At 39.3% G+C, this 27266-nt stretch overlaps 1 protein-coding gene across 19 annotated transcripts in view; it reads left to right on the top strand.

The window, feature by feature from the left end:
- Positions 1–27266, top strand: part of ADGRL3 (adhesion G protein-coupled receptor L3) — a 787514-nt gene that overhangs the window by 631758 nt on the left and 128490 nt on the right. For 9 of the 19 annotated variants that reach the window (XM_059670118.1, XM_059670107.1, XM_059670053.1 and 6 more), the window contains 4 exons: positions 1963–2265; positions 4452–4555; positions 11814–11999; positions 14150–14188. In XM_059670118.1, coding sequence (XP_059526101.1) covers positions 1963–2265; positions 4452–4555; positions 11814–11999; positions 14150–14188 — 632 coding nt within the window. The remainder of the gene's footprint in view (positions 1–1962; positions 2266–4451; positions 4556–11813; positions 12000–14149; positions 14189–27266) is intronic. The other 10 variants (XM_059670071.1, XM_059670044.1, XM_059670191.1 and 7 more) reach the window with 3 other exon arrangements.

Below are 27266 nucleotides of genomic sequence, written 5' to 3'. Positions count from 1 at the left end.
GTAGTGAGTTTATTTTATTTTGGAATTGGAATTGGGATAATTCTGGCCTGGTAAAAGGAGCTTGGAAATGTTACTTCCTCTTGGATTTCTTGGAATAGTTTGAGGAGAATAGGTGTTAGTTCTTCTTTGAATGTTTTGTAAAGCTCCCCTGTGAAGCCATCAGGACCAGGGCTTTTGTTTGCTAGGAGTAGTTTTATTATTGCTTCAATTTCATCAGTTGTTTTCAGCCTATTCAGGTTTTCTGCTTCTTTCTGATTCGGTTTTGGGAGAATGTATTTTTTTATGAATTTGACCATTTTGTCCACTTTGTGCAGCTTGTTGGCAAATACTTGTTCATAGCATTTTCTTACAATTCTTTGTATTTCTGTGGTATCAGTTGTTACTTCACCTCTATGGGAGCTCCTTTGTAGGTAACAAATTGCTTTTATCTTGCTGCCTTTAAGATTCTCTCTTTTTCTTTAATTTTTGGCATTTAATTATGATGTGTCTGGGTGTGGGCCTCTACAGGTTCTTCTTGCTTGGGACTCTCTGTGCCTCCTGAACTTGTGTGACTTTGTCCTACACCAGGTTAGGGAGGTTTTCTGCCATTATTTCTTCAAACAGGTTCTCTATTCCTTGCTCACTTTCTTCTCCTTCTGGCCCACCTATGATGCAGATATTGTTATGTTTCATGTTGTCCCACAGCTCCCTTAAGCTGTCCTGTTTTTTAATTGATTTCCTTTTTGGTTCTCTGATTGATGATGTTTTACTATCCTGTCTTCTAATTTGCTGATCTGATCCTCAGCTTCCTCTAATCTGATGTATATTCCTTCCACTCTATTCTTTGTTTCTGCTTTGTCATTCTTCATTTCCAACTAGTCATTTTTCATACTTTCTATATCTTTTCTCATGCTACTGCTATTGAGCATCCTTATAATCATTGCTCTGAACTCTGTATCTGATCATTTGCTTATCTCAATTTTATTTATCTCTTCTTCTGGAGATTTCCCTTGTCATTTCATTTGGAACTTGTTTTTTGTCTCCCCATTTTGGCTACCTGTTTAGGTTTGTTTCTGTGTACTAGGTAGATCTACAAGGACTCCCAGGTTGTTGTTTTTTGTTTGTTTTGTGTTTTTTTTGGTGTGTGTGTGTGTGTGTGTGTGTGTGTGTGTGTGTGTAGGGGGTCTCTGGTGTAAGCCAATGTCAGGTGCTGTTTGTGACTGGCCCTGGGTACCCTTTTTGGAGCTCTCAGTGATCCACAGCTGTGGCTCCCTCTGGTGGGCCTGGGTGCATTTGGAAAGGCAAAAAAACTAATCACTTTTATGTAAATCTGAAATACATGTTCCCACTTTTTATATAATCTACCTAGATAATAATTTATGGACACAACTAATTGGAAACTACTTAGACTTTACATTAGTAAATGTCAAGTTTGAAAGTTCTGAAAGGATGGGTCATTTTTAAGTGCATCAGAGTAGATCATAGAGCTACTCTAATTTGTGTTAAGAAGACTATAATTGCATTTCCCTTTTTAGTTCAGGAGCACTTTAACTTCCTTTTTTTTTCTTCCTTTCTCCTCTTTGCTGCATCTTTAGAAATGCAGGGTATACTTAATGTGGAGATTGTTTCTGCTCTCTCCCTGTCTATAGCAAGTTTGAAAATTCTAAGGAAAGGGCTTTAAGTTTTAATCCTCTAATTATATAAAAGGCAGGAAGTATTAAGAAGCTTACTGAACAGTTGAATTGTGCTATAATTTGTTTTCTGTGGTTTGAGTTGAGAAGAGCCATAAACAAGTCTATGTTTGGCTTTGGTCACATGGCGGTCTTGGTACTTAAGCACCACTCTGATCCCTTCGTATTGGCTTATTTTTCCATGTGTAAGACTCTGAACTGTCAAATAAGAATGGTGTCTACATTCTAAGGACATTTTGAGATCCTGCTATGAACACGCGATGTAGGAATTTTCTTTTGAATTTTATTCCAGAAATTTCTACCACAGGACCTTTTGGCATGGGAAGCACCACCACCAGTACCACCCTTCGGACCACAACTTTGAGTGCCGGGAGGAGCACCACCCCGTCAATATCAGGGAGAAGAAACCGGAGTACCAGCACCCCGTCTCCAGCTGTTGAAGTGCTTGATGACACTACCACGCACCTGCCATCAGCATCATCCCAAATCCCAGCTCAGGAGGAGAGCTGTGAGGCTGTGGAAGCCCGAGAAATCATGTGGTTTAAGACCCGTCAAGGACAGATGGCAAAGCAGCCATGCCCCACAGGAACTATAGGTAAGTCTGTCCTATAGAACTAAGCTAAAGATGTGTCACTACTTTGGCTTGCTTTTTTAGCATTCTTTTTTACGTCTCTTTTTTTGGTACTGCACATTTAATTAAAGTCTGAACTCAGCTAAATGACAATTTAATGCAGTGTATTTTCAGAGTTTCAAAATGCATTCTGAAGAAGGAACAGGTGAGAATTTGATGGGACTACATTGAGATCAGTACTTTTCATCCCTAGTGTGCAGTTCCTGGGTGGAGTTACACTTAGTACACTAAGGCCATGAATGTCCCTGCTACTCCAGAGAGGCAGTTCTTCTGCGTGCGTGCGTGTGTGCGTGTGTCTGTGTGTGTGTGTGTGTGTGTGTGTGTGTGAGAGAGAGAGAGAGAGAGAGAGAGAGAGAGAGAGAGAGAGAGAGAGAGCTTTGTTGTTCCACTTATTTGTGCGTTCATTGGTTGATTCTTGTATGTGCCCTGGCCAGGGAATCAAACCCACAACCTTGGCCTATCAGAACAATGCTCTAACCAACTGAGCTAACCAGCCATGGCCACAGCAGCTCTTCTATGCAGCGACCAGAGAAATATCACTGGAATGCTGGGGGCTAGTGCTCACTTTTGTCACCAGCCTCAAATGTTCATTGCAGAAAGACAGATTAAGCACTTCTATGTTAGAAGACAGTCATTGAAACTGCCTGAATTTTAACAAAAGCGAAGTTTGACTGTTTTTTTACCAATCATTGTAGCTGTCCTTTAATAGTTAAAGGCTCGTAGCATTGTCAGGGATCCTGCAGGCAGGAGCCAAAGTCCCACTCCCTCAACATGCACTAGAGAGAGCAATGGGGTGTTTTCTCTAAGGGACAGTTAAGAACTAAGCAGCTCTTTCCTCCTTCTTTTTTACTGATATGATTCAGAATATCCTCAAGTGGTAACCATATTATTCGTACAATTTTTAAACCAGAAATAGCTTGATTTTCTTACTGTTACATACATTGATCTTCAAGAAATTTTGCATTATTCCATAAGATATGTAAATGAAGCAAATACACAATAGATGTCACTATAGTAGCATTTTTTATTATTGTATCTTTGAGTGTTACTTATTTGATTACATTAAGGAATCACGTTTCTCTGAGAAAAGTTCCATGGTATATAAACTAATGGGAAGGCCAGAGGTATCGTGGTTTTTACAAAAGTTCCGGTTAATTTTATTTCTCCAGTGAAGTGTTTACAACTATTCAGAAATCTACCTTGCCTTTATGAAGGGGGGAGACGTTTAGTTCTAAAGTCTTCTGTGGCAATGGAATCAGATACTGATATTATTACAAGCCCCTACTTCTGATGTTTGTTGTAAAAGTTAGTGAAATACTTTATTTCAAAGCACTTTGAACCAGAACTATGTTCTAATGGTTCTGTGAAAACTGGGAAAGAGATTTAAAGGAAGCCTTATGAAACTTTCCCGCGTCACTGTGCCTAAACCGGGGTCTTATTTTTACCTTTCCTCTGACCCTGCTGCTGTGCTCCTGTTGGGGCCCGCACAGTCTCCCACTAGAATTATTGCAATAGCCCCCTCACAGCCTCCGCATCGCTCCCTCAAACACATCCCCCATGCAGCTGCAACAGTGGCAGTTCTAAAACCTTAATCAGCTCATTTCTCTCATCTGTTTAATGATCTTCATTGATTTTTCCAGCACCCACACAAGACAGACAAGGAGTTGATGATCTGGCTTTGCCATTAAACAACTCCCCTATCCAGTAGACCTCAGTTCAAAACACTTAAAGTCACCCAAACACAGCATATTTTTCCTCCACTTTCAGTGAATGCCCTTTCCCACATTGTTTTCCTAAAAAATCTGCAAACTGATTGCTGTAAGACTCGGTTATTCCATTACCTCTGAAAATCAAGCAGTAGGCTCCCTGGAGACAGGTACCACATCTATCTAATTCATGAAGTTTTTCCCGCACCTGGCATAGTTGCCAGCAAGTGCTTTAAAAATATTGAATATTTTTGTTTGTTGTATTACATTTCTCCCTAACCAGTTGCTTACCAGGTACTGGGCATGGTGTTATGATATGTATTATCTCAGTGTAATGATCTCATTTTTACTTTTGCTTATATTACAGCATAGCATGGATATACAGTCCTGGTAGAGAAAATGGTTTGAATTTCTAAAACAGGCCTATTTCTCTCATTATTGTAGGAGTATCAACGTATCTATGCCTGGCTCCTGATGGAATCTGGGATCCCCAAGGACCAGATCTTAGCAACTGCTCTTCCCCTTGGATCAACCATATCACACAGAAGGTAAATCACGTGACCTACAAGGAAGGTCTGCCAAACCTGGACCCTGTGTTGTTGATCATCCCTACCTTAAACAGGAGTCAAGATTTAAAAAAAAAAAAGTGGAAATATTCTCCCATTTTTATTTAATTTAAGATTGAATAACAACCTCTGATATTCCACAAACTAATTCTGGAATTTTGTGTTCTTAAAGGGCAACTTTGAGAACTTCTTCTAAGCCAAGCAGTACTCCTCCTAATAATTTTACTATTAACTAGAGGCCCGGTGAACAAAATTCGTGCACTGGGGGTGGAGGGATTCCTCAGCCTGGCCTGTGCCCTCTCGCAGTCTGGGACCCCTCACTCCTTACCGCACACCTGCTCACTGCTCCTCAGTGCTACTGTGGAGGTGGGAAAGGCTCCCGCCATTGCTGCTGCGCTAGCCAGCCGTGAGCCTGGCTTCTGGCTGAGCGGCGCTCCCCCTGTGGGAGCGCACTGACCACCAGGGTGCTGCTCCTGCATTGAGTGTCTTTCCCCTGGTGGTCAGTGTGGTCATAAGCAACCGGTTGTTCCACTGTTCAGTTGATTTGGATATTAGACTTGTATTATATAGGATACAATTTCTGTGGTATTATGAACTACAGATAAAAAAGTCCAAGAGATATTATAAATCAAGCAAGCAAAAGCTTCTGGCATACATACACAGACTTTCCTGTGGAAATAAAAATTACAATAAAAAAGTCTACCTTTGGAATCTTAAGCTGTTTGATAAATGTTCTGTAACCTAATCATTTATCAGTGTTAAAAGTATACACACGTGTGACAGCCTTTTGCAGACTCAAGTTTGCAGAGCTTATTTGGTTGCAATATGTTGAACATTTTTATTATTAATGCACGGTGGGGCTTTGAATTGATTTCATTACAAACAGAGACCAGATGTGCATTTATGCCAAAAGGGCTATGGGATGAATCCTTATTATAGCAATTTGTGTGGATTTATGCACTCCCAAAATGGAGAGACCTTCCATGGCACATTAGCTATGCCAGGGAATTTCTGAAAGAGATTTTTCCTGAGAAATATTACAAATGATGGCCTTACTAAAGGCCTGTCTGTGCCATTTGCTCTTTTCTCTATTTGTTTTTAACTAGGCTGATCCTCAATAATATACTGTATAATAATCCATAAATATCTTACCCAGCAGATCATTTGCAGATCAGCCGTAACTATCTATTTACCCTAAATCATGGAAGAACAGTGGTTACATTGACTCTAGTTACCCTCTTACATATGCATCTCCATCCTTGTTGCTATTCATAATGATGCTCCTCCAATTTCAGCACTGTTCCTGCCACAGTTTTTATGTCCTTTGATTTTATTACAGTGTAGCTCAGACCCCAGGGTGAATAACTGGCTGGATGTGATCAGATTAAGAGTTCAGTAGCCTATCTCCTTACATTAGCCTCTTTCAAAAAATACTCCCTACGTTCTTAGCCCAGGGGTTAATATTAATTCAGTAATAATTCACCTAGAAAGCTGAGTGGTTTTTCAAGACAATTCCTGAATATGGTTGGACTATTTCATTGCAGAAATTACTGGGTGACTTTAATGATGCTTAATTCTTTTCTTTCCTCCGCAGACCTGCTAATCTTAGGACAAAAGAGATAATTCCTTACAAAGACCAGACAGCTGTTGTTGCCCATTTGATTTATGGATGGGGTGCTTTTGTTTTATAACAAATATGTTCCGTTCTGCCAGAGCATGTCTGTTGAATCCTATGGAGCTTCAACATTATGCTATGCTATAAATTGATTAGGATTATAGAATGTAGGCAACTGGAATTTATAATGTTACCGTAGCTTGATTATACATTTATAAAATCTTCAAAAGTGTAACAGGAGGCTTTGGCGCACAACAAATCGGCTTATGTAACTAACCCAAGGTCGGTGTTAGCTGGTATATTCGCTGGCTCTGCCTTTACCCAGGCATCATGCTCAGCCACCACAACTGTGAATAAATTAAAATTGCCTTTCTATCACATACTCACTGACCTAGTCCCTCTTCACTTTCTACCCTTTTGCCTGGTGTGTCCCTCGCACCTCCAGATGTTTATGCTACTCATTGAATATAAATGGTATTTGCACAGGTTTATTTGCCACAAAGCTCCAACACTTCTAGATATTAACATTGGGAACTTCCAATGAATAATGAGTATGCAGTGTTCAAGGAGTTATCTGTCTGTATTTTCTCTCCCTTTTCTCCAAAGCATCTTCCTCCAAATTCATACCTTTGCTCATTGCCTCCCTCAGGGCCAGACTCCAGACAATAAACAGATGGAAGAGGGTTTGCAGTATTATTGGGGGAGCGAAGGTGAACTGCAAGAGACTGATTGGGAGCCCAAAGCTAATAATAGGAGTAGAGCTATTCCTAACCCAGGCCTGTGGTTGCTGGGTCCAAGGAATGACTAAAAAATGGCAGTAGGAGGAAAGTCCTTGAGAGGAAAGATGACCTATAGACATGAGACACAGCCTAGTCTCAAGCACTTTTTCAAAAAGAGATGTAGGGGAGTAAATCTCTGACCTCACTCTCCCTCCTTGTTTAGTCTCCTTCCCAGCCTCCCCATTCTGTCTGTGTTAGCTCCTTCTCCTACCCCAGCTCTCTTTGCCATTACCCACTCTTCCTTTCTCCCTTCACTCCCACCTCCTCCCTTCTTCCTTTTCCTTGTCCCAGCCCCGTCCTGTCCTCTGCTCTGGCCTCCCTACTTTTCTCTAATGGATTTTCTAAATGTCATATTGGAAAAAATAAAGTGAAACAGGCATCTTTAATGATTCATGCCTCCTCCTTCCTCTATTGCAGTTCTGTGAACTGCAGGCTTTTAAAGTGAAGAAACAGCCTGGCCGGTGTGGCTCAGTGGCTGAGCATCAACCTATGAACGAGGAAATCACAGTTTGATTCCTGATCAAGGCGCATGCCAGGGTTGCAGGTTTGATGCCCAGTAAGGGCGTACAGGATGCAGCCCATCGATGGTTCTCTCTCAACATTGGTGTTTCTCTCTCTCTCTCTCCCTCTCCCTCTCCCTTCCTCTCTCTAAAATCAATAAATTCATAATTTAAAAAATAAATAATAAAGCAAAGGAACACTTTTCATCCCCAATGAAAGCATAAATGAAAAAAGAAAGGAGAGGGCCATTCTCTTCTTTAAACAGTGTATTCAGGTTCTCCTGCCCAAGTATTTGGGATAATGTAACCTGGAGTGTGAGGCACCTCTCCTTTATGGCTTCATGGTACTCTGAGGAGTCCTGAGGACATGACAGGAAAGAACAGCTCTCGGTTATCTATACCATGAGGTGGATCATACTGTTGACTCGCATATTCAGGCATTATAGACAGCAAGTATACAAATAAATAGACCTGGACGCTTACTGTACTTGGGAAGAGCACACTTTATATTTTCATTTCTATAAGAATTGAGCCATGCTTTTTCCCTTGCAGTCAGGCCAGGAGGGAGAAAACAGGCAAAGAATCTTGATGGTTTCTAACTCACAAATGAATTCGGACCACTTACATACTGGTGACATTATAGATTAAACTCTGTATGGTAATAGAGAGTAGATTACATTTCACTAGAGAAAAATGTAAGCCTTGAAAAGTCAGAATTATCGTGAAGAAATTTATTACAAACAAACTAGCCAGAATACTTTTGTGATGATGAGATGAAATAAAAAGCATAATTTATACAGAAAGGGAAAGGCAAAAATTGTACAGCACTCTTTACCCCAGCAATAATAGATGCGGGGGAGAGGGAGGGAGGAAGACTGGTAGGTGGGGGGATACATGGATGGTAGGATGGATAGAAGGAAGGCAGGTAAAAATAAATGGATGGATGGAAACATAGATAGATACATCTTTATATTAATGTCTTAAAAATATTTTCCTGTTTTTATTGAAAACCCATCAATTAATTCAAAGCTCTGTCTTCTCAAACCTAAGTAGCAAAATATCCTATTTCTCCCCTTTCTTAATGACTGCTTATGAAAAGCACAGCCTCTGGCTTCAGCTACATCTCTTGCTTAGACTCAGATTTTCAGAAAAGGAGTTTATATTTTCTGGTTTGGGTACCTTCAGGGAGTTTATTGCATTGCATAATCTCTCCAGTCTTTTTCAGTGTAAAATTCTATGGTATTATAGTTTTGAATAGCTTCCATATTTACACATAAAATGAGGCGTGCCTCCTACTTCATTACTTGGTCCAACTATTATACAGAAAAGAAATGCCTGAATTGGCACTGGGAAATAGTCTTTCTGTTTCTAGCAAATTGGAGCATCTCTTTTGTTTGTACACAAGCTACTGGCAGATTTTGGGAGAAATAGGGTTCTTCCTGTAATTTTAAAAGAAGGATGTGCAGATCTAAAGAATACTGCTGCTATTTTACAATGTAAAGTAAGCCAGTTATTTGCCCTGGAAGGCTAAGTTGAATCCTATCACCTAGGTTGTAATTTTCCCATTCTTTTCACTCTGTAGATCTAATATGAAAGGGAAATAAATTGCTTCTTAATTTTATCAGAGCTTGGTGGGCTTTTCAAGACTTTAAACTTATCTAACCTTCTTTCAATTGTAAGATAGAAGCATTTGTTTACATACCTACTTGACTTAAATTTATAGCAAAATAGTGAAATAGCAGCCATACACTTAAACGCTTAGGCGTAATGCTTTTCTGAATTGTTTTGGCACTCAATTAATGTCTGATGTCATAAATCTCATAACGTGTCAAGCTTATTTAAAATAAAATTGTTTTCACTTGTGTAAATATCTGAAATGTAAATACTATCCATCTCTGTTATAATTATTATACTTTATGAAAACTGCAGGGTTTCCTCTCACCTAATTTAATCCTAGTTATAATCCCACCATTTCAATACCTATAAGCATTAGTTTACTAATCCTCTGAAAACTCATAAGATTTCTCAGTGTGCATGTGCTTATTTCTGAGAAATAATTTTTGAAGAGTTTAGTAAAAGAAATGTTAGAGCCAGACATTTTCACGATGTCTGTAAGCTAGCATATGTAGAATAACTTTATTTCAATCTCGCCCTCTTGCATAGAAGACTTGAGGCAAATGAAAGAGATGTGGATAGCCCTGCTGGTGTTGCTCAGTGGTTGAATTGTTGATCTATGAACCAGGCGATTAAGGTTCAAATCCCTGTCAGGGCACAGGCCTGGGCTCATAGCCCATCAATGATTCTTTCATCAGTTATGTTTATATCTCTCTCCCTCTCCCTTCCTCTCTGAAATCAATAAAAACATACATTTTTACAAAGATGGGTGTGTATTTGGGGCTGGAAATAAGGTCATTGTAGTCCACAACCACAGTGGTGAGAGAAGGAAACAGGAATATCAGAAAGGCAGTAGAATAGCGTCCGGTTGCCAGTGGAGAGAATATGGTCAGTGAAGGCCTGGTGTGGAAAGGCAACCTGTAACTGAGCCATGAATGTCCAGGTGACAGAGGCTATGGGAGAATCTAGTTAGGGCACCACCATTGAGTCGGGGGACAGTTGAAGCCTGGGCATAGCTCTTGGTGCCTTCCCTTCCTTCCCATTCCATCTCTAGTCCCACAGCAGGCCTTTCCAGGTACTTGTAAATCTCTGCTGCTGCCCTCATCACAACAGCTGCTACCCAGTGGCCGCACAGCAGGACTCCTTTCATTCACCCTGAACCCTCTAACTCCTGAGTTTGGTTTTTCAGGACGAATCTGATTAGGCCACTCCTTAATTGTTTAGAGTCTCTAGGACCTTAACTTGCTCTTAGCACAGTTCTCTGAATCCTGCTCGGGATTTGCTCACCTCCCCAGCTGCTTACACCCATCCCAGTGCCCTTGTGCCCTTGGCATCTCCCCTAAGCCTCCATGTCCCTGCCTTCTAAACGCTGTGCTCTCTGCCTGGAGGCCCCACCCCCATCTCAACCCAATTTCTTCTTTCCCCTCCCACCTCAAATGAAACCTTCCTTAGAGAAGCATTTCCTAAATGACTCCCTAACTTCATACACCAGATTAAAATGCCCTTAAACCGGGATTCTGTATTGCACTCCATAAAACGGAAATTAAATACTTCTGCAGTTAATTTATTAACGGCCCTTTCCCTCCCTGGTATGTAAGCTCCTTATGTTATTGGGAACCATGTTGTTCCCCATTGTTTTTATTGATTTTTTTTTTTTTTTTTTTTTTAGAGAGAGAGGACAGGAGCGAGAGAGAGACAAAGAGAGAAACATCGATCATTTTCAGGGCATCAAACCCGCAACCTGGGCATGTGCTGGTTTTCAGTGCACAGTTCCAACCAGCCGGGGCACGACTGGGAGTTTTAGTTGTGCTCTTTTGTAGGTTTCTGAATATCCATTAGAAAGATTGCCCTAAATAGAGAGGACCTTTTCGTTTGTGATCCTAAGTTCTGTATTGGACTCTACTTTTAAAAAAAGGGGAAAACACACACACACACACACACACACACACACACACACACACTTTTTCTAAATACTGACAATAATAATATATTTAAGTTATAATAGAGCAAGATATTTCTATCTCCTTATTACCAAGAGCCATCTGATTTGTTCACATGATTATGGGATTGGCCTTTATCTCTTTGAATATCTTTGGCTTTTGTTGCAGTTTGATACATTCTTGTAGAATAGACTTTAAAAGTTAGCATACAGTTTCAGAAAAGGAAAATGCTAGAAACAGCAATAATTTGCTACCTAGTGCATTGGGAGCAAAATCTCCTATTAAGTAGGAAAGAAGATGAAGACCACTTTGAAAAGCAGAGATTTTATTTAGAATAAAATTTTCACAGTGTAGCAGCCTGTGAGTATTCATTGTATACTAAGTTCCAAATTAGGCACAATGGAAAATTTCCTTGCCTCTGAGAACTTAGAATATGGTAGGGGATTCATAATGCAAACTCATCAACATCCAATTTAGAAGCTCACAGAGAAAAATCATACAGCAAATAGACTTAGCCACCCAAATGGCTAATTAAGGTGAGAACACGTTTTTGAAGTAAGATTCCTCAGGAGGAGCTTCATAAAGACATGAATTTCAAGTCAGGTACTGTAAGAAAAAAAAAAAAAACAGATTAGCAGGAAAACTCAGGGAATGTTCCAGATGAAGATGGAGCTGAATAACTATTTCTTGGCTCAATGATTATAACTTCTATGCAAAACAGTTATCCGCAGAGACCAATAAAATTACTTATTTAAGATGGTTTTCCTTCTTACCCTGCTTTCAAAATTGCAGTTGAAATCTGGAGAGACAGCTGCCAACATTGCTAGAGAGCTGGCTGAACAAACCAGGAATCATTTGAATGCTGGAGACATCACCTACTCCGTCCGTGCCATGGACCAGCTAGTAGGCCTCCTGGATGTCCAACTCCGGAACTTGACTCCAGGTGGAAAAGATAGTGCTGCTCGCAGCTTGAACAAGGTAAGGACCTCAGTTATGTCCATCTTTAAAGGTGCAGCGAAGGCAGTGAGACTTCCTTGGTTCATTTCTCTTTCGAATAAAATCAGATCATTCTAAAGTACACTGCTTGTTGCAGAGACAGTTCAGGTCGCTATTTCATTATCATTATGGCCCTGTTTAGCTTTTAATTTCCCCCAATGTAAATAACCTCTCCATATATATTTTGAATTTACAATTCTATTTTACAGTAGTGATGGTATGGTATAGGAAAGCCTAAAGACTTTTGTGCAATTTCAACATCAGAAAACATACTCAGTCGTATCTATTAGATACAAATTATTATTAGAATTTTTTTTTCATGCTGAGCATAAAGGAATTATTTTTGTCACTTAAATCCATGATAAAATCAAGCCAAGCCCCTGGTAGAATATGCTCCACAGTTGCCTGTGTAATCTGGGCATGCTGTGATTTTAATGTGTTATTACGCAGGCTGACTGGATGCTATTAATGAATATTGCTGCCAGCTATTGTTATCATAATGTACTGCAAGTAGTAGTTTCTATTAATGTTACATATCCATAACATTACTTGTTATAGCGATACTTTGTATCTTTATTTAAAAATGGTGCTGCTGTCTGACAGTATCAGGTAAAGCTGGCAATTAATGTCATTTTCTAACTGGCTACAGCTAATCAGCTTGCCGCCTCTGAATATCAAATAACGACATAATGGGCAAATTTCCATCTGGGAAGCTTTTTAATGTGCTCCTTTTTCCCCCCATTTGGCTCTTTTCAGTTGTTTATATAATGTGGTCTGTCATATGTTAATTTGCATGGAGGGGTAAGGAGATGGGAGGGCAAAGGTTATTCACATGCTTGCTGGCTTATTCTCATTTCCTATGACTCCCACTGTTCCCTGAAGCAGTTATAACCCATCATATTTGCAAAGCCAACTCCTTACAAATTAATTGTGCTCCACCATTGAAATTCTGGAGGGTTTTAGAGTCCTGCAAAACCGAGATGCGAGTCAATGATCCAAATGACAGCACTGGCAATTACCTTGCTCGCACTCATTCCTCACTTAATTCTTTAGAGGAGTAACTGCTCTGTGCTCATGAAGAATGCATGCATTAAAAAGTTCAGTGTTAGCCACACAAAAGGCATCACAGTAACTGCTTCTTAAAACTGAGTAATTTTCTCCATCAACAATCAAGGCTACTGAAGGGAAAAAATAGGAAAGAGTAGGGAAACCACAATCTAATTTGTAAAATATTGGGTCATTTATTGAAACAGGTCAACTAAGCTTATTAATTATTCTTTTTCTTAGGAAGGGTAGGGATGTTTGGGAATGAACATGACTTGCTGTTAACCTTTTGGTCAGTAAAACCTCCTTGTATATGCAAATAAATAAATAAAAAATAAATAAATAAATAAATAAATAAATAAATAAATAAATAAATAAATAAATAAATAAATAAATACGGGCTTCTTATCCCACACAAGTTTCTAAAATGTATAAATTTTTATTTGGTCAAAACTGTCAAAAGAAATTATTTGGGAATTATAAAAGCAGTGATAAATCAGGATATTGTTCATATTCTTTTAATCAGAAGTTACTTACTTCTTGGTATTTGTCCCTTAGAATCAAATAGTCATAATGAATGGGCATTTCTATTTTTCAGGTAAACAGAATTTTTTGTATGTTTGAACACAAAGTTTGTGGTTGCATATTAACCATCTACATAGTCTGTAAACCACAAACGACATCCTATGTTTGAAAAACGGGTTCCAAATTTTTGTCACTTAACTTCATATGTCTTTATTTGTGGCCCATGAATTAGTAACTAACCTGATGTGAAATTAATCATTTACAATGAATGAAGTATGTTGATTTTTACTAATTTCTACTAAATCTATTCCAAGATTTCCTTCCATCATTAACAGCTGTACACCATCCAGTTTTCACTTGGGCTGTTCTGAAAGTGTGTTGGCCACTATTTTATAAGCCATGGCTTACATTTTGCTGCTGCTTAGCTTTCATTCTCTTCTAGAAAGTGGTGCTCAACAAAATAAGGTGTTTTGTGTAGATGTGTTCTTTTATTTTTCTTGTTCCTTCTGTCACTAACTTGTTTTTTCTATTCCGTGTTTAATCTGCTGTCTTATTGGATTCAGCTTCAGAAAAGGGAGCGCTCTTGCAGAGCCTATGTCCAGGTACTTTCTGCGTTTTTATAAATGTGTTAAGTTGTTGAATTGTCTCTGTTGGTGGTAGCATGCGTGGGCATCTGAGAGAAAAAATGATAACACAGTTGCATTAAAGGGATTTCAGGGTGGGCATGAAGGGTGGGAAAAGGAAAATCACGTGAAAGGATATGTGCTGAAAAGATATGGCCATGCCAATGCTCCTTCTTACAAGAGACACACAGACTAAGAAGGAGGTGCAACTTGGGTTGTGAGAATGTTGATCATCACTGCAAGGTGAGTTGGGTGTGATATAGGACTCTCTAATTTATTCATGGAGGTGTATGTGAAAACACTTCATTAATGGGCCAGCTAATATTTAAGTAGCAAGTAATTCAGAAATGACCATCAAGCTCTAGCTGGTTTGGCTCAGTGGATAGAGCGTCCGCTTAGCCACTGAAGGGTCCTATGTTTGATTCCGGCCAGACACATGCCTAGGTTGCGGGCTCCATCCCCAGTAGGGAGTGTGCAGGAGGCAGCTAATCAATGATTCTCTCTCATCACTGATGTTTCTATCTCTCTCTCCCTCTCCCTTCCTCTCGGAAATCAATAAAGATATATATATATTTAAAAATGACCATCAAAATCACGTAAGGCAATAGAAAGCTCAGGGTACTTGGGATATCATGCTTCTATAGCAGAATATTCAACATATGCTGCCATTATCTTACTTTCCCACTCATTGTCAGTGTTAATCCTAAAGTAAATGTAAATTTTCATCACTTAACATGTTATAGTTTGTTTTTAAGAAAGGTAAAATCCATTCACATATTTATGAGTTCTGTATGAAAAAATAAAATCCCAGAAACAAGCTTTATAGTTCCTTTTACAAGAAAAGAAAGAAGGCAGGAAGGCAGTGTAGGGGCAGAAAAACATTTCCCTTCTTCCTTTCTAGGTTCTTTGGCTGCCTCATAATTAAATTGACACAAGACAGATTAACAGGAGAAAAAGAATGTTAGTTCTGTATGCATGGGGGCCCCATGAAGACATGCCACTCAAAGGTAGCCCTGCAGTTGAGGTTTCTATGCCATCCTGGGCTCAGCAAAGAGATGGGCCCTGGGGCTTCCACGGGGAGGAGTGGAATCCATAGGAGAATAAGGAGCACAGATGCTTGGTAAGCAGATGTTTGCCCTGCCATGTAGACAAGTCTTTCAGATAAAAAAAAGTTATTTCTGTTAATAGCTCTCTTCCTGGTACAGGCTTCCTATCTAAATTCTTTAGGTAGTTAAGGGAGAGGTCAAATTTTTCCTGAGTGCTAGGTCTTGATTGCTCGGAGCTCAAAATAATCCACATGCCAATGTGAACAACTTGGGGTGGTGTATTCTGTTCCCCTTCGGCAGGAAAGAAGGAAACATATGAAACTATGCACCAGTAAACATTTTTCTTTATGTGTAAGTATCATAGTATTTTTATTTTTTAATACATTTTTTTTACTGATTTCAGAGAGAGAGAGAGAGAAACATCAATGATGAGACAGAGTCATTGATCGGCCGCCTCCTGCACACCCCTTAGTGTGGATGGAGCCTGCAATCCAGGCATGTGCCCGAAGCAGGAACCATGACCTTCTGGCTCATAGATTGACGCTCAACCACTGAGCCATGCTGGTCAGGCTGTATCACAGCATTTTAAAGGGGAAGGCCAGTTGCATTTATAAAGAGAGATGCCTCAAGATACATATTTCTGGTTCTTATATTGGCAGTCTAGAAACTAAACCATATCAGTTTAGTCACAATGAGGATATTTTGTGAGAGAGACATTTAAAAGGAAAATAATAATAATAATTTGAATATCAAACAGATATTAGGAAGATAAGCTTTTACTTTATATTTTGTAAAATAGTGAATTTCTGTATATAAGAATCTGTTAAAAAGCTTATTTTTCTAAGGTTTTGGGAAAGAAAATTGCTTTTGGATGTTAATACTCTGTGTATAAGTGACCTATCCTCTTAGTGTGTGTAACAGAGAAATGAAAGCATTCTTCAGCACTGAAGGCTAAAGATCATTTTGAGCAATTTTTGGATGGGTTTTATTGCAATCTATGCCATCTCCTCAATGGGACCTTGGAGATAATTAGCCTTTCAGTATTTACATCTATGAAATGCATGGTCATTCAAACACAAATCTCTGATGGAAAATTAATAGCACAGTTTATTCAGTGGCTGATTTCCTGGGGTTATAATTGACTGGCTATGAGTAAATGTTTCAGCTATTGACTAAACATCTTGATAACACCAAATACAGAATATTGGTGAAGCAGAAATGCTGTGCTTATTATATTAATACATGGCATTACTTCTGTTTGTTTTAATGTAGATCATTATTGTATGAATTATAAAGTGAACAATACTTTAAACTTTAGTCTGTTTGAATGTTAAAGACTTGTTTATGTGCCCTATTATTTCTATGTTCAGAGCATATTTTGAGCTCTCTATAAAATAGATACAAAATACACTTGAAGCACTTTATGTATTAGATTTACAAATATATGATTGTTGAGTCATTGAGATTCTTAAAAACATGACCTTTCCACTTGTACAAATAATACTCGTCTAGGGTTGATTTTGACCATCTAAATCCATTTGGTTTTCAATTTTTTAGAGGTACAGTGTATATTTTATGAATTAGCTAGATCTCTTATCAGTGGGGAGAGGTTCTCGTCCGTCGTCCCCCACCCCACCCCACCCCTCCCCGGTTGCTGGTTGGAGTGGGGTTCTTGTGATATCCCAAGAAAAGGAATTTTTTTGAAACTTGCATGGGAGGATGAGGTATTGTAGAGAGCTTTAGTTCTGTGGACTCAAACCCCTTACTTTCCAAGGACCCATTTCCTTTCATTCCCCCAAGGAAGAAGTATAGCAGAGCTGGAATCAGAGCCACTGTCCAGAGTTTCCACTCCATGTTGGAGCCGGGCCCAATCCAGCATGAGGCTGGCTTAGCTTGTGTTCCCAGCTGCAGTCCACCAGTCCGTTGCATGTGGGGTCTGCAGGGCCACATCATTGTGGAGGAAACATGAGGGCAAATGTGAGGAAGCAGGAACAAGAGAACCCCACAAGCCACGAGAATGAATTCCTTTGTTTAGAGCAGCGGTTCTCAACCTGTGGGTCGCGATCCCTTTGGCGGTCGAACGACCCTTTCACAGGGGTCGCCTAAGACCATCCTGCATATCAGATATTTACATTACGATTCATAACAGTAGCAACATTACAGTTATGAAGTAGCAACGAAAATAATTTTATGGTTGGGTCACAATATGAGGAACTGTATTTAAAGGGCCAGAAGGCTGAGAACCACTGCTTTAGAGGCTTATATATTCCAAAATGTTTGCTGTCTTGCAGTGGCCCTGCCTGCTCCAGCCAATCCATGGTCCCAGGCCCCAGGCTTGACTGACAGGCAGTTTCCCTGTGTCAGCCTGACTCACTGAGCATGTGCCCATCTTCCCCTTTGTCCACACACACATGTGGCGGTGTGCACACACCTGGTTTCCTTCCTTTCTAACTTCCTTTCTTCTTACTTTCATTCCTATTTTTTTAAAGGAAGATGGCCTGTGTGTTCTTTAAAGCTTACAAGGTATTTGAAGCAAACCCTTCTTTAAATTTTAATTTGGAACTATAATTTGCTCTTTTTATTTTTATTCATTTTGTTTGTTTTACCTTAATTATACACTAGAAATCTTTCTCCTAGGTACCAGCTGGGCCAAAACAATCTCTATCTTCAACTGGAAAAAATATCACACACTAGTAACAACAAAAATATTCAAGAATAGTTGAGCACATGTGCCTAGTAACCTTATCGGTAATGAGAATACAGTGCACATAACAGGCAAAACTCCTGCTCTCTTTCCTACGGTAAAATTTCTAGTGGCAGAATATAAATAATATACTAAGTATAAGAAATATATGGTATGTGACATGATGATAAATAGTAGGGAGAAAAAACCAAGTGTGGCGATGGGAATTTTTTTCTTCTACCCTTCTAGGTTCTTTGCTGGTCTAATAATCAAGTCAAAAAGATCAGCAGTAGAAAAACAAAAGTTTAATAACATGTATACGTCCTGTATCTATGGGAGAACCGAGTAACTCACCAAAATGGCTGAAACCATCACCTTAAATACCATTCTCAGCTAAAAGCAATAGGAGATTCAGTCATGGGAAGTAACCAAGAAAAGCACGGTAGACAAGGACACGGTTTCTATGTAGATTTAAGTAATTGTTTTCTTCATGGATAAGAGTTTCTAGAGATTGAGTCATCCTTGTCTTCCTGGTACAGAGAGGGAGACACCCTTAGAATAGAGAGTTCCTTTATAAATGTAAATGTCTCTTCTACTCAGTTTTCAGAGCTTCTCCTATGTCTGCTGTTTCTTAAAAATAACCAGCTTAAAAAAATTATTATGTTAGAGAAATATATTTTGGAGCAACAAATTCTTCTCTCCTACAAAAGTAGGAAATACAACACTGAGGTGATATTTGAGCAAACCTCTAAAGGAGGTGAAGGAATGAACTATGCAGATATGCAGAAAAAAAAAATTCTAGCGGAAAGAAAGTTTCTGAGGTGGAACATGCCTGTGGTGTTCCATGAGGCCAGTGCAGCCAGAGCAGAGTGAAGAAGTGGGTAATGGGGGCATGACTCTCTGGGGTGACAAGGCCCCAGGTCTGATAGATCATTGTGAGGACTTGGTTTTTATTCAGAAAAACAATGTAAACCACTGTAGGTTTCTGACCAGAGGGATGACATGACCTGATAAGTTTAAAAAGTGGAGAGTAGATTATAGCAGGAAAATTAAGGGCTGAAACAGGTTGACCACTTGGAGTGGAATATGAGTGTGGGATGCTGAGATAATTATTCACATTCTGTTGTTTTGTTTTGTTTTTAAATGGGACAAACAGGATTTGCTAAGGGATTATATATGAAATGTCAGAAAGAGAGAACTTAAAATGATAAAAAGTGTTTTGTCTGAACAACGTGAAGGATGAAGCACCATATATTGAGATGCTCTAATTTGTTATTTATTGGGCAGTGCACAAACATAATTTTATTTGGGGCATGTTAACTTTGAGATTCCTCTTAGATATGCATGCAATCTAGATGTTAAATATGCAGTTAGATATACAAGCTTTAAGTTCAGCTGAAATGTCAGGCCTGAAATAAGCATTTGGTACTGTTCACCTTATATGGCCTTTACAACCAACGTTCTAGATGAATTCATCAAGGGAATGAGTGTAGGGAGAGAAGAGGAAAGAATCTAGGATTGAGCCCCAGGACACTGTCACAGTAAGAAGTCAGGGAGAAGAGGAGAAACCCAAGAGAGACCCAAGAGCAGCCATAAGGAAGGAGGAAGACCTGGAGAGGGTGGCTTCCAGGAGTCTACTCAAGGTCAGGTTTCACAGAGAAGGACATGATGGCAAGTGCTGCTGGATCTGCTCAGAAATGCTGATACAGCTTTCCAAGGATAAAAGTCATGTCAACTGTTGATTAAATTAAAAATTCCAAGGCCTGGATATCTATTATTGTATGTACTCTCTAAACATTTTTACCTATTCGTCCCCCTTTTTATGTCTTTAATCCAGACTTACTGTGAACCAAAGTTGCTCCTTGCTCTTTTGACAATGTGCAAATTGAATTATGCCAGTTTTACTCGTGCGCCTTTGGTGTATAAGACAAGAAGGATTCTAACCTCCATTTATACTGCTACGAAGAAATTAATGAGTATTTTCGAGTTCCTTGTTTGGTCACTTAATTGGCTGTGTGACAAAGAGCTCCGTGGTGCATGTCAAACAACTTTCGGAGTGCTCTAATGATTTGTGCTTTGCTTGACTCGTGATACTCTTCAGTGTGGCCTGTCAGGCTGGCTATCCTTGTTAAAGTGGCTAGAATAAATTGGCTAGCAGTGTGCATACAATGTAGTATATTAACTACAGCAACAGGGAGTGCTCTTAGCAGCTCTTTCAAGAGATTTTAATGTTTGCCCATAAGCATCAAAGCCAACCCAAACTTTCATTTAATATAATTAAAAGGACATCTGAAAGTAGTTTGAATCACAGCAGGTTCTAGAGGTTTGGTAACCCTTTGTTAAAACCATGTGAACTTAATATATTTCACAGCTTGAGAAATCTGCACTTGATTTGTGTCAGAAAGAGAGAAAATATAAATCTGCACCCTGCATGTTTCTTCAGGCCTGAACCTACTGCCAAAAGACATTGAGATCAAAGAAAGTGACTTCTGTCTACAAATCCAAACCAGTTTTCTTTAGATCAAGAAGTTATCATTTTCTTCTATAAGTTATAGTTGTTAAATGCTGTTATCAGGCATTTGTTGACTCAAAAGTCTATAAAACCATATGTACTGCAAGCATAGTAAATTATACAGGTATTATTTAGGAGTTCGGACAGGTCAGTTTATAAATGTAATGATTCAAATAAATCCAGAGGACAATGACAGATGTTGGTGATGGAAATCCTGCTTTGACGTGCAAGGAAAATCATTCTGGGAATCTCTCAAAATTTCCGTAGTTAATGTGTCAGGCCAGGCAAAGATGGCTGCTTTACAAAGTCATTTATGACTGTCTCTTCTGTTTTGCACATTTCCTATAAATAAACAAATCCTGGCTTCTGTTTGTATTTACATAGTTTTTCAAAAGCTTCAGGAAGTAATTTAATGAGGATAAAATAAAAAAGAAAGCCCTTCTGTTTTTTAAATAAAACATTTCATCTAAAACAAAAGTATTTTCTCACTTCTTTTTACCAGGTGGTATACTCTTCTCTCCCATAAATTCCTGATCAAAGGCTGGGTCATTACTTAATTGTAAAACTGTTTATTTAACATCTTTTCAAATGGTCCTTACTTTCTGAGCATGAGTTTACCTTCAGAAAAGTTTTAAATACATAGAATATAAATAGATATTATTTCTATGCAAACAAGAGAATATACATCAATTTATTTTGTTTGCTGTTACTTTAACAGCTTTATGATCACATAGCTAACCAGAATACAAAAAAAAAAGATATTAAAAATAGTATTACAGATTTAAGATCTTGCTTTCTGGAAGTATCATTAACTTTTCTGATACAGGTCAGAAAAGAAATGGAAATTTTAAGGGGTAATTTGCAGCAAAGTAGTTGCCTGATGGCTTGGAACCCAACAAATGATATTTTAGTACTGCTTCCAACAGAGTTATAATTTTGCTATTTTCCCTTACCAAATGTATGAATTTTGTACAGCTGGTAGTAACAAAACATAACTGTGGGCATTTGAACAAACCAGGGCTTTATCCTCACACATAAAAAAGAAATGCAGCCCTAGCTGTTTTGGCTCAATGGATAGAGTACCGGCCTGTGGACTGAAGGGTCCTGGGTTCGATTCCAGTCAAGAGCACATTCCTGGGTTGCACAGGCTCGGTCCCCAGTGCGGGGCATGCAGGAGGCAGCCAACCAATGAGTCTCTCTCATTTTTGATGTTTCTATCTCTCTCTCACTCTTTCTTCCTCTCTGAAATCAATAAAAATATCTTATATAATAAAAGGCTAATATGTAAATCAACTGAACTGTGGAATGACCGGTCGCTATGACGTTCACTGACCATCAGGGGGCAGATGCTCAATGCAGGAGCTGCCTCTTGGTGATCAGTGTACTCCCAAAGGGGGAGCGCCGCTCAGCCAAAAGCCAGGCTCACGGCGGTGGCGGGAGCCTCTCCTGCCTCTGCAGGGAGTGGGCCTAAGCCATCAGTCAGACATCCCCCACGAGCTCCTGGACTGTGAGAGGGTGCAAGCCAGTTTGAGGGACACCACCCCCACACACACACCAGACTGCATGAATTTCCTGCACTCGGCCTCTAGTATTTTTAAAAAATGCAGACATGACAGTTCAGGATTAGCATGAAAACGCATTTAAAAAAAGTTTTATATGTTTTTCTGCTCTATTATCTTTAGCACATGGGTCTTCTATCCTCAGTGACAAGATAGCTACTTAGGTTACAATCATCACTTCATTCTAATCTCTGAGCAGGAAGAAGGAGAATGACAAGTAACCAAAGATGCATCTCTTTTAGAACTTCACAGAAGTCTTACCCAACTACTTCTGACCATATCCCATGGACTGTCATTCTGCACAGCTAAACCCTACATTAATAAGTATAGCTTTGCAGCTGGGCATTGTGTCCAGTAATTCTGTGTGTATGGTAAGAGTATGGGACAACTAGCATTTGTACATGCAACCAGAAATACTTTTTTTCTTATTTAATGACTAGGGGCCCGGTGCACGAAATTCGTGCACTGGGTGTGTGTGTGGGGGGGGGGGAGTGTCCCTCAGCCCAGCCTGCCCCCTCTCACATACTGGGAGCCCTCAGGCGTTGACCCCCATCACCCTCCAATCGCAGGATCGGCCCCTTGCCCAGGCCTGATGCCTCTGGCCTAGGCATCCGGCCCGGGCAGCGGGGACCTGCAGTGGCAGCGGGGGGCGCTGTGATCGCGCGGGCTCCGCCCCTGCCCCTGCAGGATGCCTCTGGCTGAGGCGTCCGGCCCGGCCAGCGGGAACCCACAGCTGCAGTGGCCCCGCGATCGTGGGCTTCGCTTTAGGCCCAGGCAAGGGGCCCCTAGCTCCTGGGACTGCCAGCTTCGACCTTGCCCAGCTCCCATCGCTGGCTCCACCCCTACTTCCTGCTATCACTGGCCAGGGTGGAAAAGGCACCTGATTCTCCGATCATGGCTGGGGGGCAGGGCAAAGGCGGCCCCAGGGCCGCCTTTGCCCTGCCCCCCAGCTCTTAGCTCCCCCCTGGGTTTCCGATCACTGTCAGTGGCAGGGGGCTTCTTCCTACTTTCCCTTTCGCCTCCCTGCATTGTGCCTACATATGCAAATTAACCACCATCTTGTTGACAGTTAACTGCCAATCTTAGTTGGCAGTTAACTGCCAATCTTGGCAGTTAATTTGCATATAGCCCTGATTAGCCAATGAAAAGGGTATCGTCGTACGCCAATTACCATTTTTCTCTTTTATTAGTGTTGATACTGATAGATATCTTCATCCAGGTTTGATGTACTAACATACCATAGATAGATTTATGGCATAGGGTTACATTTGGACCCTATGTACAGATTAATATTGTTTGTAATTATTCAGTTATAGTCTGAGGGCAATCATTTTGCTTAAAGAATTAAAAAATATATATTTCAAATCATTCTCAGAAAGCATTTTACACGGTTTAAAATCCAGAAAGTAGGGAAACTGCATTACTAACTCTGAGGCATGTCACTGACATTGTGCTGTCTGTGTGGCGTTCCCTTGGAGATCCATAGTGCAACTTTACATTGTACTTCTCTCCTGGTCATTCAGCTTCCTCCTTCAAAGCATTATTATCAGCCTCTTAAATATCCTACCAGGGAAAACTTTTTAAGTCAATTCCATGTTTTTGTAATGTTTCTTTATAAGTTTTCCCATACAATAACAAGGTAGTGTTGTTCTTCTTGCCTAGAAAAAAACACACAAAACTTTGGGATTAGCTAGTGGCAAATAAGCTATCATTGCACTGCTGAAAAGAACCAACATGTAGAGCTGATCACAAGGTAGACGGTATCATGGTTTATATCAACAAAACATCAGTAGGAAACCCATTGAGTAAACTGCTGCACCAAAAAGTAGAATACTCTTGAGCCACAGGGAGAATGAGGTAGATCTTGTATTGACTTAGAAAGATGGGTGTGATATATTATGAAGTAAAAACAAACAAGCAAGCAAAAAATCAACAGTGAACAGCATGATTATAGTGATGGCATTTGTTTGTGTGTATGTGTAAATATTTACCAGTCTGGAGGGAATACAACAAACTGTCAAAGTGATTCTTTTTGGGTGAGGTGGGAGTTACTGTTCCATATATAGATTTTTAGGTTTTAATTTATATACTTCTGTATTTTTTAACTCTTTATAAGCATTTACTTTTTATTTTTTACTAAAGAATATGTTTGGAACAGTTTTAGAGTTACAGAAAAATTGACTGAAAAGTAGAGAAAATTCTCATATATTCCCCTTATACATACAGTTCTCTCAATTATTAATATCTTACATTTATATTTACATTTATTACAATTTATTTTATTTATTATAATTAATATTATGGTGTGCATTCATTGCAATTAATCAATATTGATATATTATTATTAGCTAAAAGTGCATAGTTTAATTCGGGTTTCCTTGTTTTTACCCAAGTCCTTTTTCTGTTTTAGGATCCTAACCAGGATATCACATTGCATTACATACATACATAATATTACAATCGTCATGTCTCCTTAGGCTCCTCTAGGTGTGGTAGTTTTTCTAACTTCCCTACAAGCTTATCCTTTTTCATGTCAGGAAAATATTCTTTCTGTTAAAAATATAATTACCCTCTATACTTTAAGAAGAACATAGAAATGTTCTTTGATTCACTGACATACTTCATGCACTGTCCAAGGTGCACCGATTCAGGAGTGAAGACAGAAAGGCTTTCTACTCTTACAGAACTCACATCCTAGTTCAGCAAACTGGAAATAGACAGTAAATCAATCAAACTAATAAAATAAAATAATGGCAGAAATGAAAATGGAGTCATGTGAGTTCAAGTGACTAGTTGGTTACTTTAGATTGTGTTTATCAGGGAAGATGTGCTAAGCTGAGTCTGGGCATTATGGGATCATTCATGTGCCTATCTGCAGAAAAGCATTCCGGGATCAGAGGTCGCCCAGACCATAGGCGGTCAGCTGAGGAGGAGTGGTTGGAGAGTTCCGAAAATAGAAAGAAAGCCAGTGTCCTGAAGCAATTGGTCGAAGGCAGATACAAGGATAGGAAAACTGTGGAAAGGAGTCAAGATTCTGAATGCCATTAAAGAACATTAACTAGGGAAATGACATATTCTTGCAAGATTATTTTGGTTGCAAGCTTACTTTTCCTCTGATATCCGTTCTTACAGCGTCAGCTATCACCTTCATGTAGGTGATGCTCAAAAAAACATTAACCAGCTTCTTTACATATTTAGAAATTCTCCTGTTAATCAGTTCTCCCTACTGCTGAATAATGTTTTAAAAATGCAAGTTTGATCATGACGTAACCCCACTCAAAGACTCTCCATTACTCTCTTTTTCCCTTAAGAAAACATTTCCTTTTTAGGACTATAGTGTTTGAGAGTTTGACTCTTTTTTGTTGATTTCCCACACTTTTAACCATTGCCTCCCACATCCTTAGATTCTATACTCCCAAACCACGTAAGTACTGGCAGTTCAGATTAAGTAATATATTTTGCTTAAATTACTTCTAGATTTTTTTTCTCCTTTCTGATCCTTTAATCTCAGTAATTTTGACTTAATCTGTCATCACCCACTTTATATGTCAGTTACTCTAAGGAAGCACTCTTAGTCCCAGTTAGTCTGGATAAATGCCCTCTTATGTGAACTTACAACACCCTCAGTTTTCCTCTTATTACAGCAATTATCAAACTATTTTAATATCTCTTCACTTTTCTATCTCTGAGCTCCTTGGGAAGGAAAAGTGCTACTTTTATTTCTATATCCTCAAGGCCTTTTAAATTGTTCTTAGCAATACAAAGTGACTTCTAAACATTTACCATTTACCAGGCTTGCATTCTCATTGCCTACTGGCATGTCCATTGCAGTAGAAACCCTCAAAACACATCTACACTCACTATTACCAATCCCTTTCCCATTTTCCCTTAAATTCACCTCACCAGTATTTTGCCCCCACCACTTTACTGCAACTGCACTTGTTGAGGTCATTAATGACATCATGCTGCTAAACTCAGGAGTCGGTTGCCAATCCATTTTATTGACCAGTCAGAAGCATCTGACAGTTGTTTACCCCCTCTTCCTTGATACAATTCATTCTCTTGATTTTCCTTCTATTTTGATGCTTTTTTCCAGCCTCCTCTGCTGGTTCCTTCTCTGCTCCCAAACCCTTAAGGTTGGAGTGCCCTCTATCTCAATGGTTAACCCTCTTGTTTTCTCTTTGTACAGCCACTCCCTTGGTGATCTCACCACCTGTTTGCCTGTGACCCACACATTTTATCTCTAGAACAGACCACTCTCCTGAACTCCTAAATTAATTTTCAAGCGAACTTCTCAACATCTTTGTTTTATTGTCTAATAGGCACCCCAAACATTCCATGGCCATAACTGAATTTCTAATCTCCACCCACAAAGTAGTTTTACATGCAGTCTTCACCTACTCGGTTAATGTGGTTCATCCCACCCTCGTTTATTTTTGTTTGAGCCAAAGGTGGTCTCCTTTGGATTTGGAGCATGCAGAGCATGTGCTCACTTGGCAACTTTTATTCAATTGTTGAATCTGATTGGAATAGCTGCTCCACATATCTGCATGGCTAACTCCATCAACAACTTTGTCTTTTCTGAACTGTTATCTTTTCATTGAGGCTCACCTGGATTATCTTACATGAAATCATGGACCACCTTCTCCCCAACCCTTCCCCTGACTCTAGATCTCTCTATCATGCCTTCTTAAATTTTATTTTACATGGTACTTAGCTTCTAACTATCATCTCTTTATCTATCTATCTATCTATCTATCTATCTATCTATCTATCATCTATCTCTCTCTCTATCATCTAGTTGTCTATCTAGCTAGCTAGCTATCATCTGTCTATTTTTTAATTTCCTTGCCAAAATGTTTAGTTTTAGGATTTATTTTTCTCAGCTTTGTTTAAATTGTATCCTAAGTGTTTAAAACAATGTTGGCACATATTCAAAAAAATAAAAATAAAAACACCAAAAAGACATACTAAATGAAAAAATGTCCTACTTCATAGTAAAGATACATAACACTGAAATGATTATCCTTCAAAAGAAACTTTTCTGTGGTTTTTCTCTTTATTTTACAATCATTCTAACAGTTACCCAGAAAAAAATCTAGTGTTATTATTATTTAAAGAAGAAGGGCTTTTGGGATGCTTTTATGTTTGAATTCATTTGGAAACTGATGGAAACCCTTTTCCTGTGACTTCTGTAATACTATGCTGTTGTTCTAGCTACTTTTTCTTCATCTCAGTTGTCAACCATTCTTTCTGC

This window comes from Myotis daubentonii, chromosome 1, assembly GCF_963259705.1.
Source record: "Myotis daubentonii chromosome 1, mMyoDau2.1, whole genome shotgun sequence".
Taxonomy (NCBI): Eukaryota; Metazoa; Chordata; class Mammalia; order Chiroptera; family Vespertilionidae; genus Myotis; species Myotis daubentonii.
This window is presented reverse-complemented; position numbering and strand designations above follow the sequence as displayed.